General features: G+C 40.1%; 1 protein-coding gene across 8 annotated transcripts in view; it reads left to right on the top strand.

Moving 5' to 3' along the window:
- ash1 (histone-lysine N-methyltransferase ash1) overlaps positions 1-20732 on the top strand; it is a 59317-nt gene that overhangs the window by 30226 nt on the left and 8359 nt on the right. For all 8 annotated transcript variants that reach the window (XM_074104264.1, XM_074104257.1, XM_074104259.1 and 5 more), the window contains 11 exons: positions 3659-3844; positions 3953-4088; positions 4166-10064; positions 10630-10820; positions 12428-12566; positions 13273-13438; positions 14638-14794; positions 19060-19160; positions 19233-19583; positions 19929-20253; positions 20503-20720. In XM_074104264.1, the coding sequence (XP_073960365.1) occupies positions 3659-3844; positions 3953-4088; positions 4166-10064; positions 10630-10820; positions 12428-12566; positions 13273-13438; positions 14638-14794; positions 19060-19160; positions 19233-19583; positions 19929-20253; positions 20503-20720 (7869 nt within the window). The remainder of the gene's footprint in view (positions 1-3658; positions 3845-3952; positions 4089-4165; positions 10065-10629; positions 10821-12427; positions 12567-13272; positions 13439-14637; positions 14795-19059; positions 19161-19232; positions 19584-19928; positions 20254-20502; positions 20721-20732) is intronic.

Genomic DNA, 20732 nt, shown 5'->3' with positions numbered 1-20732 from the left:
TGTCGATGTCAGAGATACTCGCTTGGATCGGACTACTATCCGTATTTGTAAATGGGCGATTAGACGTACGTCGGCCAGATGAAAAACTGGTCAAGCGCGGATCGCTTCTCACAATGAACACTTGCTAGTTTCCATTTTTAAAGGCAGGCTATTTATTTCATTTTCTCACAAATTATAGGGCTGACTGGAACTCCAGCATAAAATTTACGACCGACATTATTTGAAGTAAAGCTTGCTCCTGGTCCTCGGTACCGAATGACGAATGCTCTATTTCATTGACTGTAAATTAAAACTTATCATTAAAAATGGTACCTGACACAATAAGATCAAGAACATTTTTTTGCGGATACAGAAACAATTGAAGTTTAGTCAAGTACATTTTGCAAAACTATTGAAGCGATTAAACATGTCCTTGCTTTACTTCAATCGTATCTCGAATTTAACTCCGCCAGGACCCGTCAACTTATCGAATATAAATTCTCTTAATAATCGTTACCAATTACGTGAGCGTTCGGCCTCGTACCTCGCATTAAAGTTTGCAGAAAAGCAGCGCCGACCGATCACTACGAGGGATTACGATCTTTTTGCGCTCTCATGTAAGGAAGAAATTGAATCGTATTTTGTTTGTTGATTAGTCTTTTTAGTGAGAGGCGCGAACGTCGTGAAGCCGGTCCGCGGCTCGAGCTCCATAAGATATGCTGGACGTTATGAAACCGCCGCTGACAAACTACGAATGCTACGTGAATGTGTGCCCTTTTAGCCAAACGACGCCGGGTTCTCACGGGATAAATAAGACTTGAGATAAGCATGTCAGAATTCCTACAGACAATTCACTTCCTGGTTTCCTCTTTTAATACTTTCTCGAATATCATCAAGTTTGGTATTTTTGAATAATGTGGCAGATAAGATTTATTAATGAAATGTAAACCTTTCATAAATTTATTGAATTTATCAAGCGGCATCGTAAACATCGGACAATGGCATTTGGGTGCGACCTTTCTCCCGCCCTTCCGCGCGATCCGACACCGGCCGTCGGCGCTTGGTTATCACGCGGTCAAGTTCACAGGCACAGTGCTCGTGAACGGTCCGACAACACATTTCCGTGTTCCTACATACAAATACTATTCAGTATTCAATGAACGCTGGTAACGAATTTTATAAATGGTTAAGTATCTTATCTGGTCTATTTCAGGACAGAATGGGGTTCGCAAATGTGAACTACCTAGAGCTAGGTTTTTTTTTATCAATAAAAATAACATGTATGACCGCTAATTTAACGCACAGTAGGTACGCACATCGTCGCGAATGCTAGAAATCGTTCATTTATGCGCGGTGCGTGTTCACGCGTGCTAAGTGCTTTCTAGCTCCATTCCATTCATTATACATTTTAATATCATCTCGGGCCTTCAATAAACGATAATTTGTCGTTCTTGTTGTTCTGTTCACGGCATTTGGCACGCGGTCATTGACCCGTGAATTCAACTGTTTACCGACATTCATAGACATAGTCATAGCAAAAACCATTTCAAGAAAAGATTTTTTGCGTCGTTGCGTGTTCATTGATTCTTAACATAAGATGGAAACTTTAAAAGTTTATAGAATATTTTAATTGCAACTATTTTATCGTGTAGATAGATATTTGTATTTATTTTTAAAGCAACTAAGTATCGAATCCAAATACCGCATCAGCTAGTATCGATTCACGATTTACAATTTCGCTCCCACTCGCTAACTTTTACGGAGTTGTCGGCTTGTTAGTTGGGAGCAGACGATCGTGAATAAAATCGACACCAAAGACCATAATATATGTGCGATGGCGATAGCGTTTTGTGTTTGTTTGAAGTTTGCTGTCAGATATAAATCTCCGCAGATCACGAGCCCGTTAATGTGATATTCGTGTCGGCGCCGTCTGAGTTACCGTTATCCCATTGTCGATTCAAATGCTCCAAGCTTTCATATTTGTCTATGTAGCAATTGTATTATTTAGTTCTATGCCCCAGATGGATCAGATATCAATGCGTGCCTGAATTTGCCTCTAAACTTTATTCAAATGGAAACAGTTATGCTGATCATGTCATTACTGTTGCACAGCGGTCCGAGATAAAGGGCTGCGGTGGCGTAATCGGTGTTGCGAAATAATTGGCGCGGTCATTATTAAAACTTACTGCCTGTGACACAGGCAAACGGGCGTCACGAAGCTGCAACGGCTCGCGGGTCGCGGACCACCGACAGATTATTTTTACGCGTGTACGGCGTTGCTACTACGACGATGATTCATTAAACAGCACGGATCATACGTGGCCATCACACTATACCTTTTATGGTCGAGTCGTTAAAGTCAATATAGAAAAAAATATAAAGCAAGGGGCGTTAATTGCAGTGCGGGGTTTTAATTTTGTCATTTGCGGCAAGTGAACGACCACGTAGGACATAAGTTTATGGGGTAGTTTCCGCGGCGTTTGATATGCGAGCCGTGATAAGACCGACGGCCACGCGACATGTGCACAACCCCTTCCAGTGCTGAGGGTTGTTCGCCCTTCCGCCTTATTGATTAGCACCCTCGGAAAACCAACTAATAGTAAAAACAACACTTTAAAAACGCAACATTAGGTACTTAATTTTACATTTGGTAGCAGGTACTCAAATCATGTATGTCAGTTCCTACTAATGAGTGCAATGACTGTATGGTAATAGTTATTTGTGATACGAGGTTGGTAAGTAAGGTTTTACAAACTCGTGCCTCTACTCGTGCCTTACGGCTCGGGTTTATCTCTCGTCAACTCATTTGTAAAACCTTGCCAACCGTGTGTGATACGACGGCTTTCAATACATTTGTGAGAAAATAGGCAATTAATAACACAAAATTGAAAAATAAAAACAAAACAACGCAAAGTTTTACAAAAATGGCGCGTCCGTAATGCGCATGCGTAAGTTTGTTTTTAAATACGTAAAATTATCAGGCAAAGGTTCGGAGCGTTCAGCCACTGCGATTTTTTAGAATAAATAAAAGGTGAAAATCATGAAAATCTGAGGTAAATAAAAACTATTTGCTTGTAAACATTTAAAATGGAGAATTAAAAAAAAACTGGAAAAAAATTCACTAGTGCGGTAAAATTAACTTACGAGCCATGTATACATCCTTTGAAAGTGAATTATTCGAGCAAATGTATTAAAAAAAAAGTTATAGAAACTCATGATATTTCGTTCTTATTTTTCCGTATCCTCACTGAAATAGAGCTAAGGGTATTTATATCATCTATTAAGAAATGTAGGGCGTTCTAATTTTATTCTTGTGAGTCAGGTGTTCAGTGTATAATTTTAACAGTTCACTTGATATTAAAACCAGTGTTGTGTATCTGTTTCTATAATATTGATCAAGTCTGTTAATAGACAGAACCTTTAAAGGAAACATACATATCAGTAGTCGTTAAATTTTATGTCGCCGCACATGAGATTTGAATGGGTAGTTAGGTGTGTATTGCGGTCAGTGAGGGACTCGCTTACAACACCACTGTCGTGCTCGTTGCGCCAAATCACTCAGCTACGAAATATGGGTCTCGTCTTCCACGGTTTGATTCGAAAACACAGTTTGGATGAACTAAGTAATATATGGCGTTGATCTAATATTCTGATTTTAATGTCAGACGTTTGGTTACAGTTCGCGTCGCAGCCGGTGGAGAGCGCAGCATGCAGCAGCAGTACGTCGTCGTCGACTTCTTCATCGTCATCCAGTTCCTCGTCGTCTTCGTCATCGGACTCGGACTCGGCGGAGGCCGCGGCCGTCGCCGCACACGTCTCCCCCGATGATTCCAGTGCCGCGCTCGTCGCTGCTTGCCAACTACAGGTAAACAACTCGCCATTTATAATTTAGACGCCTACGTATTTAATGTCACTAAAATGAACACTGAACACTGTTTGACGATTTTAGCGTGACAGTGAATATACTTCGCAGGTTATTGACGATGCGGACCTCGCGGAACTATTTCCAGAACAAACATCGAGCGCGGCGGCGCAGCAGCCCAATTTCCCCGCATTCGCCGTGAACGCTACGTCGGGAGACAATGACGACAAGTCTATTGCCGACAATGGTAACTTTTAGGAATTATCTTATGCTTTTTGGCACTTTTTAAATGATAATGGCTATATTTAATATGTTTCTTTTCAGGAGATGGCTCTGGCAGCGAAATGGAGCTCACGCCGCAGTTAGTGACAGCTGCAATACAGAGGGCGACGGCGGATTCGTCGGGGTCGGAAAATGAGTGTTCCAATTCGAGTGTCGGACATCAGAATACCACTCATTACGCGTCTAGTCTATTGCAACAGTTTGTTGCGCAAACCCAGCTACTAAGTAGCAATACGGCTCCGCTGACTCCCCTGGCAGCTGCCGCCGCTCCGGCCCCGGGCTGCGGGCTGCCTGCCAACCCTATTGAGGGCGTGGGAACCGTCAGTGACTGTGTTCTCGGACAAATAAACACTTTGTCAGAAATAGCGCCTATAGCGCCCAATTTTCTGACCCCTTCCCAACACTTAAGTCCGCAACAAACAGAAGAACTCTCGCAAATAAATCAAGATCTCGAAGAATTTACTTCTGTTTCCGAATCAGTGGGTATTTCGATACCGAATCCTCCCAGTCTTGAAGATTGTGTGGATAATAACGATTTTATGAATTTAGACATTACACAGGGTAGTTCAGTGCTCGGAAATTCTGGAGATTTGCTTAAAAGCTCTCCACTAACTATAGTTAATTCAGAAATGAATCCCATTAGTCATATAGATTCTCAAAAATTGGATACGATGAGCACAAATTCAGTTGAATCTCAAGAAGATGTTAAAAATGTTATTGTAGAGTCGAGAAGAAAAAGAGGACGTCCTCGAAAAGTGAGGGACCCTCCAAATGAATTCAGAAATAACGGTGGGGAATCTCATGGGGAAGGAAACTCTGAACTGATTGCTATAAATGAGTTTCATAATAACAATGATCCGCCAAATGTTTCTCCGGACTCCGGTATTCTGTCGAATCACAATTCTCCGACACACTCTCCACTCCGACGGCACGACAATGACGAAACCCATAGCAGACAAAGTAGGAAAACTGTTCAAAAGGAAAACAACACAAGAGAAAGGCGAAACATGAGGTCCAAATCAGCAAGTAGAAGCGCCGTACGTAGGAGGTCGGATTCCAGTGATTGTGATTACCAAAAGAAGAGAATCGAAAACGAAATTAAACAAATTAAAACAGAAGCGCCTTCTCCAGTTCCACTAAAGCAAGAGCAAAGTAAATTTGAAAGAGCCAAAAAGAATGATCACAAACTAGATATTGCTGCCCTTGATAGAATGCTCTATGCAACAGACCGGGTGTTGTATCCACCAAGAAAAAAAGTAGGAAGAAAACCAGTCAACAAAACTAAATCAACTAAGAGCCCCAAAGCGACAAAAGACAAAAACAACCGTTACGACTCCGCTGATAGCGACGAGGAGTCTGCACCTTCTAACAGATCTGTTCTGTCTGGTGTTTATGCTAAACGCAAAGAAGTAAACAGCAAACTGGCTAATCTATCCAAAAATAGTAGTAAAACTTTCACTAACACGTGGAGAGACAACCAAAGTGAGAACGAAGGTGCAAATGATGATCCGCTGGACCCGACATGGAAAGAAATTGATCTGAATCCAAAGTATAAAGGCATTCTATCTGGCTATAAAAGTGACCACGAGTTTAAACCCTACAGAAGCTGCAGCAGACTGATGGAGTCTGGTTATAAAAGCGATTATGGGTGTAGATCTGGGTATAAAAGTGATTATCATCGCTCTGGTTACAAAAGTGATTATAAATCGGGTTACAAGAGTGATAAGTCAGGCTACAAAACTGACTACAGTGTGAGAAGCATGCGGAGACGAATGAGGAAACTGAAGAAAACAAGATCAGTGAGAGATAGATCCTACTACAAAAATCAAAAACATTTCGTCTCCGATCAAGAGATTCTTTCATTAGCTAACAAAACATTTAGCAGCCTCACTCTTGGCCATAGTTCAAGTGACTCAGATTGTGAAAGCTACTTAAGAAAACCGAATTCTAGTCCAAAATATGTAAGCGTGTGTACTAAATATCCTTTGCAGACAAAGTATAACTTTGGTTTCTCGAAAATTAACAGAAAACATGTTCTAAGATTAAATTCCTCGGACCCGTTCGCTCCAGGCCCGGTGTTCAGTGGCTTGCAGCGGCCGGTCACCACCTACAATATATTTAAAGTCAGCCACAATAACAACAACACATTACTCAAGTCACCGTCGAAATCAAATCATACCGGACGTAATTTGCCAGTACTAAAACCGAGTTTTAGTCATAAATTTGGAGCGTTGCCAATCTTTACAGTTTCCAAATCAAAAAATGCGTCAAAAATATCTCCTAAAAAGATAAAAACCGCACATACGCAGACCACTCACTGTGCTAAGAAAGAGAACATTTCCAAGCAACTTTCTAATGTTTTTGAGGGTGCTAAAAACACTTATGTTCCAAATAAATCACTAACAAGGAATGTGTTTCTAAACGTTAAGAAAACACAAATTAAGCCTTTGCTACATGTTCGGAAACACAGAAGAACTGTTGTTTTGGCGCCGCCTAAAATCAACTTAAAACCCTCCGAAAGGCCTTCAAGAATTACTATCAAAACCGAAAGCAAACATCACAGACATCGAAGTAGAAGAAGACATCGATCGAGATCAGTGTCACGTTGTCGAGAGACTTATACAAAATCTATAGATACTATTGACCAAAAATTTAATCACGACATGGACAATTTAATCTCAAATTTTATCAAGATATGTCAAATAGCTCCCAAGTTAATTACAAGTATTGGACAGAATCCAGTAAAAAGTGTAGAAAAGGCTCCTCCTGAACCAGTAGTACCACCCAAAGTAGTGAAACGGGGCTCCAAGAAAAGAAAAACGTCTGACAACCAGGACACAGTTACTCCCAGTTCTAAACGGAGACACAAAAAACAATTAACAGAATCTCAAAGCAAGGGTGGTAAAGATACAAATGAGCACAAATTACCTCTTAAAAAGAGGCATTATCATATTAATTCATCTACAAGCAATTCATTAAGTTTGAGCTTAGTTCCTGCAGAATTTGAAGAAAATCTGAAAAGCGGAACTAATCCCGAACAGTTTCTTTGTACCGAGACTGATTGTATGGGTGAGCTGCGCAATAATGATCCGGGGCAATCTCCTAAATCAAAAAATTCGCAGGAGAAATTAAAGAAAAATAGTGAGACTGTTAAAAGTGTACTTTCAACAGTAGTTGACTCAATATCTCCAAACTCAGAAGCGGCAACGAAAGTTTTGAAAACAAACGTGAGCTCGGTTATCGGGAGTCTGGTCGTCAAGGTAGACGAGAGCAGTCCGTGTCTCAGCAAGGACCACTCGCCTAACTCCTTGATCGCTACTGACGATGAATTCGCTATAAAGAGGCCCAGTAATGAACAGTCTGAATTGTCAAAAAAGATATACGAAACATCCGAGAAACTAAAAGCCGTACACAAAATGGTCCATGATTTAGAAAAATCATTACCTAAAAGTAAGGAGTCTGATATCAAAACTGAAAGTTCAAAATCTGATACAAATAGGATTTCTTCTCCTAGATCTGAAAGAAAAGTATCACCAGTCCGCCAAACGGCACCAATAGTGACTCCTAAAAAGCGTCACCGGCTGGAAGCAGACAAAATCATATCAAATTCAACGCTTGATCAAGTTGTACAATCGTTATCAAAAAAATTGTCTGAAGACAAAAATGCTTTGACTAATACTACTAAAGACGTTAATCAAAATAATTCAAAAGAAGAAACAAAAGAAGATCGGAAATCAGAATCCGTGTCGCCGACTAACGAACAAAACTCGCCTAACTCTACATCTGTTGACCCACTAAAAAGTATGTCGGCTCGATCCTTATACAAGAGCTCTATACCACCTGCCCAAAAGTCTGAAATAATGACTCGTAAGAAGAACAGATTAGAAGGTCTTACAAGTAATCTAGTTTCAAAGATAAATCCAAGTGCTGCGACTAAAGTCTTAGATACACTTTTAAACAATAATATACGAAAATCGATAGAATCACGTATTCTTGAAAAAGAAAAAGTCAATGCTGATCCTGCCAAGGTAGTCGATGACAAAAGTAGAACGAAGGAAGTAGCACAAATAAGCACAAGAGCAACCGTGATCAAGTCGCCAGTGTCTAAAGGGAAAATCATGGACGGCAGAAAGGCAAAAGTTTCTGATCTAGCCACAGAACAGTCAATAGTTGTCAACATCGATAAACCAACGGGTATTTTTGAACCTTCAATTGACTTGGAAGATCAAATACCAAAGTCATCTATTTGTGTTTCAAATGCATTAGGTGATCCTAGCAAATCAAAGTTTAAATCAAAAAGCTCTGGCAATCCTCTTAGTCCTCTTGATACCGAATCGGATATTCCATTAGCGTTGATTTCAGAGACAACTGAACCAATAATAAGACCTAAGCGAGGGGAATCTATAGCATCAGTGTTATCAGATAAAATCCAAGAAACTACAAGTAGCCATAACTTACGTCAACCCAAAAGAAACTTAAGCAATGAAAATGAAGATGCACGTGACAAGAAAAAGAAGAAAACTAACAACAATATTATAAAAGAAAGCAAACTTTCCTTGCTGTCTACAAAACTGTTGGTGCCCATGATCCAAGCTGAGAAACTATCTATGGCGGAATGTATGAAAAAGATGAATTTGCCCGAAAAGAAGCAGGAAGGTAGTGAATCTAGTGATAGCAAAACAGCTGAAACCTTAAAGAAGAAGACAAGAAGGCGAAAAGCAATTAACAGGACTGGTTTTCCGAGCGTTAAGAAGAAAAAGAAGAAAATTGATCTTAGTAGTAGTCAAAACGCGGTTAATTCTGATAGCCATCTTACGTCAGAGGACACCGATAACACTACTACTGTATTTGATAGAGCTCATAAAGAGACAAACACTTCTGTATTTGACAGAGTTCCTAAGGAGGGAGAAGCAATGAACAGCTTTTTGGAACGAACTAGTAAAAAACCTGAACTCAAAGTCGTATTAAACAAAGACGAATGTCCCAGGCAACAGGCTCGCTTGACGGTCGTAGCCCTCGAGAAACTGCAAGGAAAAGTATTGACCGAAAATAACAACAAAACCAGTGGCACTATTTTGACTTCTAATTCCGTAAAGAAAAATAACAGTTCTTCTATTTTAAGAGCTCCAGCACTTCATTTGAAACAAAGTAAGATTGACAAAGAGCATAAAAATCATGTGAATAAATGGGAAGTGCTGAGTGAAACAGACAGCATACCATCCTTGGCTAGCTCGCTCGGTAATGATCCTGAAGACAGCATTCCTCTTAGCTTACTAAATTTGAAAGCTGATAGGCCAGCAAGTCAGCTTGAAACCTTGAAGCGTAAGACTAGAGCCATGTCGCCGTCAGAAGAGATAGAAGAGATTCTTTCAAAGAGGAAAAACGTCGAGAAAAACAGCAAAGTGGGATTGAGACCGAAGTCTAGTCTAGCCGTTTTGTATCCAAGCGAGAGAAGACTTACCAGAAGCTCAGATACCCCGAACGAGGAAGGAAAAATCAAAAGCAAGCCAGTTGAGAATCTTAAAACAGCCGAAACTGCTGCTAAGTCAAGCAAACCTTCGATTACTACAAGAAGAAAGTCTAGGTCGTGTCAGATGAGCAAGAAAATTACCGAAGTGCATTCGAGCTCACGGGAAAGTTCATTGGATACTGTAGTGAGTCGCAAAATGTCCTCTAAATCTCGGGAGCCGTCTCTAGACACGATGCGAGACCATGACGAGAACGAACCCCTGCCGCTCAATGAGAAGGAGATAGACTTTGAAAAGAGCATTGACGTTTTGTCTAAGAACATAATCAATAAGAAACGTGTGGCGTCATCGCGCGACGACAGTCCCGCCAGCAGCGTAGACAACCGAGACAAGCCTGTGGTGTCCAAACGCAACCCTCGTTTAAGAAAGAAATTCTTAGCAGCCGGACTGTTTTCAGACTATTTCAAAGAAGAGTAAGTTGATCATTTATTTCGTTAAATGAAAAAGTATTTTTCTGTGTTACATTTACCCTCTTATTATCTTTAAACTTTTTTTTTTGCCCCAAGTTGTACGAACTCAGCTTTTCAGGCATTGACAAATTTTACCATTGATTATTTGGTGCCAGATCCATCTTTCGAATGCTTTAAACAAGAAATTACGTACGTATTGCGTTTAGAAAATTGTTCCTAGATCAGTCCGAAAAGAAGTTGCATAAAACAAAAAACAAAATTTAACAAAACAAAACACAATTGAGAACAAAATTTTCCACGAATTAATTGTTTATTACCTAATGTGTGAAATATATTTAATATGAGTGAGTCTCACGGTAGTTTCATGTATAAAATAGTAATTGATTTCTATGGGCTTAGTCCACTTCTCGTGCGACAGGCCCCATACTCTAGTATAGGGATGGCAAACGAATGGCACCGAGTTAAGGAACTTTGATGGCACATCATAACAAAAAAGAGGCACATTCACCAATAAAGGTTCGCCATCCCTGCTCTAATAGTTTAGATGATTCAGCCTTGTGTGTTACAGCAGGCCCGAGGGCAAGTCCAAGAGCGGCGGTTCCCCGGGCGAGTTTGGTCCGGGGCTGCTGGCGCCGCCGCCCTACTGCGAGCGCTGGGTGCGCCGCCGCGCGCAGCCCTACGCGCTGCCTTACGACATCTGGTGGCAGCACCACTACAACCAGCCCGTGCCTTCTTGGAACTACAAGAAGATACGCACCAGTATGTTCTAACTATTTGTGTGTTGTTAGGATGCCAACGGATATTTCGGAGTTATAATTTTGTGATTGGGCAGAGAACCTTTTAACATTTACCCATTAAAAAGGGTCTACGTACATACATTCGATCAAAACGCAAAGAAAACGCATTTCCACGTGCCAAATTTTATCTCTATGTTTATGTTTAATGTGTTAAAAACACATTTTACAAGCTTTTATTTAACAGCTGGTATATTTTTTTTTTGCCTCGGCTTGACTTGAAATTTGGTATACATAATGTAGGTTGGATGTCAAAAAGTACTGTTCGGACCCAAAAGGCGTGTATTCAGAACGCGCTTCGAAAATTAAAAAGTTAGCTGTCGCCTTGTGACTTTTGACAGCTGATGTGAATGAGGCTTAGTTTTTGCCGGCACGCGAGATAACGCGTTTTTGTTGGATTTCGGCTATTGCTTGGTTCCCGCGAAGACGGTGGAAAGATTACAAATTTTGGACTTTAATTTTTTTTTCTTCCAACTATGCTTTAATTTCATCATAACCGCACTAAATACCCAGCACAAAGCGGGACTTTTCTGCTCTAGAGCAGAAAAAATGTATGAAAATCCTTTATTGGATTGTTTTAGTTTTTTTTTTAAATTGCACCACCAAAGAGGTAACAAGTATTTTTGCTTTAAAATTAGCCTGCATAGTATAAAAAAATCTAGTGTTTGGTTGGCCAACCTGGTGCCCATCCGAAATTTGACAGATTGGGGGTAAAAATATCTGCGGCTCTCTGCCAAAAAAAGAAAAAAGAAAAACGTATTGGCGGGAACCTTGCGAATTTTCCGTGGTCATTTTTTGAGAGTGCGAATGTAAACTTACAAAAATGGAATCATCGAGTGCGTGACATTTCTTTCCTATTAAGCATTTATTTATACCTACCTAGTGCTATCCACGAAGACGCGTGATTTTATCATAATTAGCCATTAATGACATTGATAAGAACCACGGCACGCGTCATCGTGAATGACTCTACATATAGTTTAGCATAAGTTTTTTTTTCGTATACTATTCCTACTATTCCTGTAATAGTTGAAAGAAAAGCAGATTATGCACCTCGCATTAAGTAATTTATATTGCCCTCGTGCTTTTTAAAATCCAAATCGGCACTCGGTGCAATAATAAATAACTTTCTGCTTGGTGCAACAATCTAACTATTGGTTTCGAGTTGGATCGTGAGGAACACGCTTTGGTGTAATTTTGAGTTATTTGGACATTTGAATACGTTTCTTGGACGTGATTTGTAAGCACTGCAAAAGGTGCTCCGTGAGTGTGTCCAAGAGGACAATTTTGATTTTGGTAGTGGCTAAATAAGTGTTTGTATGGTGAAATCCCAATTCCCACCTTATATTAGCGCTAATTCCTTATCCCTATTCCCTGAAGCAACGCCCGGAAGTCAATCACGTGAGTGTTAGTTCATAAGTAAGTTTTTGTTTATAAGGAAAATTAGGTTAACAAAAAAGACCTGTGAAATCGCAAGGCAGTGTTTTGTCCACTCCTGGGCTAAAACAAGTACAGTCAAGCTTGTATTAAATTTGTGTTTTTTTTAACTAAGTATACGTTATGTTTCGGTAGACGTGTACTACGACGTGAAGCCGTCAGCGGAAGAGTGTGAGAGCGTGGCGTGCAACTGCGCGCCGCCGTCCGGCTGCAACGAGGACTGCATCAACCGGCTCGTGTATGCAGAGTGCTCGCCGCAGCTCTGTCCCTGCGGGTGAGTCACTACCAGCTAATTGGACGGTTGGTAAACAGGTCTTCCAAGTAGACTGCTCTAATGGCGCGTATATAAGCCATTTTTGAGTACCACGACATATCATACAACCTCCACTGAAACAATTTGCACGCGCGGCCACTTCAAAAATTCAATCGTCTCTTACCAACTTTCATCATAAATATTTTAAACTAAAGCTTATTAAAGCATGCACTACGTTTAAATGTGAGCGGTCCTAGAGCCCTGCCCTCTTCAGTGTCGCTTGAGAAAAATACTGCGTCTAAAACCGTTCGCGTTTTATTGCAGTGCGTGCTAAGTTGCCTTCAGTCTGTTTTTCTCAGTGCCAGTTCTTTCTTCTTCTGAAACGACAGTCATTTTTAATGTTGGTTGCTGAGAAGAGCTGGAAGAAGCCGTGCAAGGGAATACCCTAACAAGGGATAACAGGAACAAATGATCATCATCATCATCAATATGGCATATTGTTAAGATTGTTTTTTTTTTAATCTTTGTGTATTTTTTTTTATTTCAATTCCAAATTTTTACTTTTACGGTCATCCCGTAAAACCTAAATTGAAAATACAAACTGAAATATAGATGCACAGAAAAACCAGAAAAATAAGACCATCACTGGGAATCGAACCCAGGTCCTCGGTATTCCGTACCGCGTGCTATACCGCTACACCACTGATGACCATATTGTGTTGAACAGGGAGCGTTGCAAGAACCAGCGCATCCAGCGTCACGAGTGGGCGGCGCCGCTGGAGCGCTTCATGACCGAGAGCAAGGGCTGGGGCGTGCGCACCAAGCGGCGCATCGTCTCCGGGGACTTCATCCTCGAGTACGTCGGCGAGGTCGTCTCCGACAAGGAGTTCAAGGTCGGCATTGTTACGTCATCTAGTATACTAGTAGTATTACAAATGCGAAAGTAACCACTCCACGCTTTTAAACAGTTAAACCAATTGGGTAGTTTTAATGCCGTAAAATTGTATAGTTTCCGCGCGTAGTGATAAACGAATTCTTCTAAACCCGGATTTTTAATCCCACGGAAAAAATGTAAACAAAGTTTCGTCATTGTCAAACTGACATTTCAGGGGATTTCAAGGTATGGGCCCGCTAGAAATATTATATAAAGTTCTGTTGTTGCCATGTTTTTTCTATTTTCGATAAAACAGTCGTTTTTACGGGAGACAACTTACAAGTCGTCTTTTGACCGAGAAGTACTCGGACCGGAGTCCATCCTTTCATACAAAAATGAACGAAAAACAACGGAAAACGTAACAATGAACAACTTAACTAGAATAAAAATATAACAACAATGTCGACAGTAAAAAAAATAACAGAACAAGAGTCACTGGAAAACGATTACACGAATTTAGTCTCGAATGTACTAACATTCGAGACTAGACATATATTGAGTGACGTCTCGCGTCAAGCGGCCCACAGCCTGAAAACCCGGGTGTAATACCAGGACAATAAATAAATTATGCATACGAAAACAGTACTCTCTTTGTAAATTAATATATCAAAGCGTAGTAAATGCCAAAATAAAGATTTTCATCAATAAATTAAAATATTTTATCTTGATTCAGAAATACAGTTTTTAATGGGAAGTCGATTTCTGACAAATGTGGAAAGAATAAAATATATTGAATTCTGCAAATGTTTTTTGATAACGGCAACACCTTTGTTTACATTTTTTCCATGGGTTTAAAAATCCGGGTTTAGGACGGAGTCACGAGCAGTAGCTAGTCTAGTTCATATGTGCAGCCAGGTAACGTACGAAAATGATCATATGGCTTTTAACCATTTTTATTTTTGAACTCTAGTGACAGTTCGCGTGACATAACATGCCCGTTGATATTATTTGTCCCACAGAACAAATTATAAAAAGATTAGAAAAAAAAATACAACCGCGCGTATGGCTAAAAAGCCATATGATAATTTTCGAGGCGCTCGTCGTATGTTACCTGGCTGCACACATAAAAGCGCCACTTTACCCGACGTCGCTGGCGACACGTGTCGCGGGAAATCCATTCGTCTATAGAGACAACTAGCCTCCGTTCGTTGTTACCAGGAGCGCATGGCGACGCGGTACGCGCGCGACACGCACCACTATTGCCTGCATCTGGATGGCGGGCTCGTGATTGACGGCCACCGCGTCGGCGGCGACGGCCGCTTCGTCAATCACTCCTGCCGGCCAAACTGCGAGATGCAGAAGTGGACTGCCAACGGTACACCACTACGTCATTGCACCAACACCGCACCGCCTTTACACCACTACAACCATCTTTTATTACTACGTTGACGGTGTCCTTACGTGCTGCCACAGTTTCAGCACGTTTTCGAATAAATTGACCTTTTGTTTGATACATATTTGGAAATCATTAGCGGGTATAGTACTAATTTTTCGACATGTCCCGATCTCGTTAACATCCCACCTGCCGAACAAAGCCATTGTATTCTATTGTGCTCCCATAAGCATAATCCGCATAATCCTCAGTTTAAAATGAACAGAAATATACTATCCATACTATATTATAAATGCGAAAGTAATGTCTTCTGTCTGTCTGTCTGTCTGTCGTTACGCTTTCAAAACTGAAATTTTGATGAAATTTTGTACAGAATAAATAGACCTTGAACTAGGCTATCTTTTATCGCGAAAAGGAGGCTTTAAGGGTTGAAATAATGAAAGTTAATAAGGTGGAAGTTCGTCGCTGTCGAAGATAAAACCATGAAACTTTTTAGGCACTTTATAAAATACAATATTTAAATGCGAAATTTAACTCTGTCTGTCTGTCTGTTACGCTTTCACGCCTAAATCGCTGAACGATTGATAAAATTTGGTACAAAGATAGAATAGACCTTAGAAAGACTATAGGCTATCTTTTATCGCAAAAAGGAGGCTTTAGAGGTTGAAATAGGGATGAAAGTTAATAAGGTGGAAGTTCGTCGCTGTCGAAGATAAACCATGAAAATTTAGGCACTTAATAAGAAATAAATCGATATTTGTTTGAGCTTTTTTGAAACTTCGACCTGCGAATAGGGGATGAAAATTTATATGGAAGGTCGTCATTATCGATGATAAACTTGCCATTTCGGCACGTGATAAGAAGTAAATAGATATTTGTTCGCGCGTTTTTTTTTTAATTCTTCCTCTGAGGGGGTGAAAAAGGGGAGGAAAGATATGGAAGATCGTCATTGTTGAAGATAAATCGATGGTTCTTTATGAAACTTGGCCTTTGGGCACGTGATAAGAGATAAATAGATATTTATTCGCGCGTTTTTAAAAACTCTTCCTGTGAGGGGGTGAAATAGGGGATGAAAGTTTATATGAAAGATCGTCATTGTCGAAGATCAATCGATGGTTCTTTATGAAACTTGGCATTTGGGCACGTGGTAAGCTATTTGTTCAAAAATTTACCTGCGAGAGGTGATGTTAGCAGAGGAGATCATGCAGTGTTAGCAGAGCCTTCTAAGCTCAAGCAAAATGTTCGCAATGTGGGGTGATGGCTTATTGACATAGACGACTGTCAGACATGAAAAATTATAATTTTCAGATTTTTCTTATTTACAATACCTACGATACAAAGACTCTTTATTGTACACCAGACATAGTAAGCATACAGAAAACAGATACACATAGAAAAAAATACAATTATTACAATTATTTTTCTGGAAGTACCCTATAACTTTTTCTGTTAAGGCGATTTACATGGAAATACCTTTTTAATGACTGTAGCTTTTGATTGCCTTGACTTAAAGTTTGATTTTTCACAGCTTTCGGGACTATTGACCTGAGTTTACGGTCTCAATTTCAACTCGATACCGATACTCCGCGCGTTAAGGAGATAAAGGGTCTTGACAGACAGACGGACGGACGGACAGCAAAGTGATCCTATAAGGGTTCCATTTTTTCCTTTTCAGCTACGGAACCCTAAAAACATTTGTTCCGGCGCTTTCAAATTTCGACCTATTTACTTGAAAATATGGGGATGAAAGTTCTTAAGGAATTCCAAACAAATTTACTATAAGTATACTTTCGGAAAAATGTGTAGCTATGCTTAGTAAGAATGACGTCTCAATTATAATCCTACCTCCTAACTTACAATAAAGACGTAAGGTGTCAAGAGTTCACTATGAAGAATTAAGTACTTAGTCCTTTTATGTTGACAGGGTAGAATACACGTCGTATTGGTAAAATGTGGTTTCCCGCAAAATATTTATGTTTTACCAAAGAACATGGATAGAGATGGAAGAACAAAAAAAAATAGTTTATAGGTATTTACCTATAGCAATGTTTTAAAATAGATTATTTTCAGTAAACCGTAGAAGTTTATATGTGCTATTATTGGCAAAATAGGATCCTAAATAAATTTTAAATACTTCCCAAAGTTACTATTCCACGCGGACGAAGTCGCGGGCAAAAGCTAGTATAAAATAAAATAGTTCACTGAAATAACGACTTTATTATTTAGAGCAGTAAGTGCATTAAAAAAAATACACGTACACAAATAATACTTTTCCATGAGGCTGCTTGTCTACGACGCACGCATTCAATTTTGAAAAATATTATCTGCCAACAAAGTTTTATTTAAAATGAACTCTATTGTAAATAATAAAGTCGTTATTTCAATGAGCTATTTTATCTTATATTTTCGTTCATTTTAAACTGAGGATTATGCACTCGAGGACATAATAGAATACAATGTCTTTGTTCGAGAGGTGGGATGTTAACGAGATCGGGATATCTCAAAAAAATCCTACTATAAGTTTTTAAAAGTTCTAGCGCAGAAAAATTTGTTCCAGGTTATTTATTTACTAGCGACCCGCCCCGGCTTCGCACAGGCAAAGTAAAAAAAAAAAACGGCCAAGTGCGAGTCTGACTCTCGTACGAAGGGTTCCGTACCTATACAACATTAGACATTAGCATAAAACGGGAAAAAAACACCTTAAATATTTATTTTATTTTAATTTAATTCCTTATTTATTTTTAAAGTACATTTATACAAATAAATAGGTACCTGTTGCCGTTATTAATATCGAGCAAAAAAAACACGTTTGTTGTATGGGAGCCCCCCTTAAACATTTATTTTGTTCTGTTTTTAGTATTTGTTGTTAAAGCGGCAATAGAAATACATCATCTGTGAAAGTTTCAACTGTCTAGCTATCACGATTCATGAGATAATGTCTAGTGACAGACAGACAGACGGACAGTGGAGTCTTAGTAATAGGGTCCCGTTTTTATTACCCTTTGGGCACAGAACTCTAAAAAGGTCTCTAATCAAGGGCACTTCACACACATTTTTCAGCTTAATTTCCAAAAAACTACACCCGACACGCACGAAGCTGGGGCGCGTCAACGTAGAGTAAATGCATTTTTTGGTTAGATTGATATTTTTAATTTCGTAATATCTTTTGAATGGAATGTCCGATTTGAATAATTCAGAAAGTAATCTACAGGTATTGAAACAGTCTTGAATATAAAATTATTTATTTGGATAAGGATTTATACAAAGTTATGGATAACATGGTCTGATTTTAGTCGTCATTTCTGTCAACTTTTAAAATGTAAAAAAGTAGTTATAGTGAGTTAGTGACAACTACAATAGTTGGACATATGGTATCGCGAAGTTTTTTGTAGATCTTGATGTATTCTTTAATATCGTACAACATTTTTTTGTTCTATAATCAATAGTTTCTACAGCGCATGCGATGAAAGATGTTTTATGGTAACTTTTTTTTACACTTTGAGTTACATTATTGAAGTTTAAGTACGGAACCCTAATTTTTCTGTTAATAAATATACCTATGGCCGCAAACCTTGCTAAATTTAAACTGATCGAGTCTGATATTTGTGTGAGAGTGTGGCTTGGGCATTGCAGACACTAATCATATATTTCTCTCATGTCCTCTCCATGACAACTCCTTCCTTTATGAACAGCTTATATCCTACAAAGTCCCATTACCTACGTCCATCTCTGTCCTTTTAGCCTCTAATGACATAACTATATATAACTTATTGAACATATTTATAAATAATAATGATATTAAAATTTAAATATGTATTCCTCGTCTCACTAAATTTAATTTATCATGTGTACCTATGTAAAATATCTTTATTTCTTTCGCTTTAGCCTTTAATCCCATGTAATCTTCTCCTGTTGAATTCCGTATTCCAAAATCCCGTATTTCCTACTGATTTCGTTTCCTTACCTTTACGCGTCTGTGGCGGATGCGCAAACCGCGCGAGCCAGAAAAAAAATAGCCTATGGCACTTTGGAATAATTTAGCATTCTAATAGTGAAAGAATTTTTAAAATCGGTCCAGCAGTTTTTGAGTTAATTCGTAACAAACATCCAAAAATCCAAAGCTTTCCTCTTTATAATATTAGTAAGTATAAGTATATATTAGTATAGATAATTCATCTTTGATAGAGATTCTATAAATGTATTTATTAATTTGTTAGTTTGATCCCTAACTAAATTTTTATTTTCAGGCACATTCAGAATGGCACTTTTTGCCCTGCGGGATATTGATCCAGGGGAGGAACTTACTTATGACTACAACTTTTCGTTGTTTAATCCTGCCGTCGGACAGGTAACAATCACAACCATGAGCTATAACAACTAAAAAAACTAAATGCTTTATTAATTTTACGCCTTTTTTTAGCCATGCAAATGCGACTCTGAGGACTGCCGCGGCGTCATAGGTGGGAAATCTCAGAGGATCACCAAACTACCCGCCAAAACACCGTCGCGGACGCAATCCAACGCTTCTAACCAGTCGCAGGGCTCCAACACCAACCAGCCTCGCGTCGGACGGCCTAGGAAAGCTGTCAAGTGCAACAAGAAGTCCGAGCAGGCCAGCCTCACCGCTTGTGAACTCAAAAACATGACCATACTCAAGTACCAGCAACATCTGAACAAGTTGTGGCAAGAGCCGCAGATTAAGCCGCTAACCGCTAAGGAGAGGAGCTTGGTCAAGGAGAGACATTGCTTCCTGTTTAGAAATCTCGAGAATGTAAGTAACTTCTAATCTGTGCGTAATATTTGTAAGAGATAACTGGTGACCTAGTTTAATCATGGCTTAAGGCTCTTGCTGACAAGAGACAGAAACGACACCAAGGCGGTTCTGCACCAACATCCGCAGACTTCTCTTGTCTGGCCTGTGGGCGAACATGTCGCTCTCGCATCGGTCTGGTCAGTCACCAGAGACGTTGTGCACAGGCGCGCCACGCCAAAATTCGTCTGGAACAGACGCGTAGGCCTGATGATGAGTTTAATCTAAAATTTAAAGTTTGTAAATCGTATGCAGTGCGATTATGAATCGAGAGTGCTTCCGTTACCAGTCATGGTCTGTTGGCAGGTCCGGCGCTACCGCGACCGGCTGTCCATCGCGATGACGCCGGGCTCGCCGCCCGCCGCCCCGCCGCCCGCGCCGGCCGCCCCGCTCGCCCCGCCCGCGCCGACCGCCGCCGCTCCGGCGACACAAGTCACACTCGTGAACCCGCTAGAACTGCCAGAAACGATGAACCCGGACTTGTTCCTCAAGCGGCTGCAAGCGCTGAGGGCTCCCAAGATGGATGCCGCGAGGAATATCGCCAAGGTTGAGGACAATCCGGCGCTGACTAACAAGGAGCGGCTCATGATCGTGTTTAAAGCGCTTTATGATTACGTTGTCGGTGTTACTGGTGAGAATTATTACGATTTTTATCGTTTTATTTCAGAGTCGTCTCCAAATTTATTTATATTTTATTTATTTATCGATTCATTTGCGCGGTCTTTTAATCTGTTTGCTTCTCGATTTTGAAAGTTACAATTTACTTTATGATGGATTATTCTCAATCGGGGTTGAAAGTTAACCAAACGTTCCCGTTTGTTGCAAGACTTCTTCCTACTATAGTTTTGAACTAATGTTATCTTTTCTGTTCATGTTCTAGACGACAAAGACAAACCCCTCTGCACGCCGCTACTTAAGCCAAAATCAAGCGCGGCCAAGGACGCGTTCGACCTCGCACGCGTATCGAGCAACATAACAGCGAAACGTTACGAGAGTGTAGCGCAGTTTGACGCCGATATGAACGCTGTGTTCTCTTCCGTCACGAGGGAACACGGCCGCATGTCCGCGCTCGGTGGGATCGCCGTTACACTCAAGAAGGTATATACCGCT

This window comes from Choristoneura fumiferana, chromosome 21, assembly GCF_025370935.1.
Source record: "Choristoneura fumiferana chromosome 21, NRCan_CFum_1, whole genome shotgun sequence".
Taxonomy (NCBI): Eukaryota; Metazoa; Arthropoda; class Insecta; order Lepidoptera; family Tortricidae; genus Choristoneura; species Choristoneura fumiferana.
This window is presented reverse-complemented; position numbering and strand designations above follow the sequence as displayed.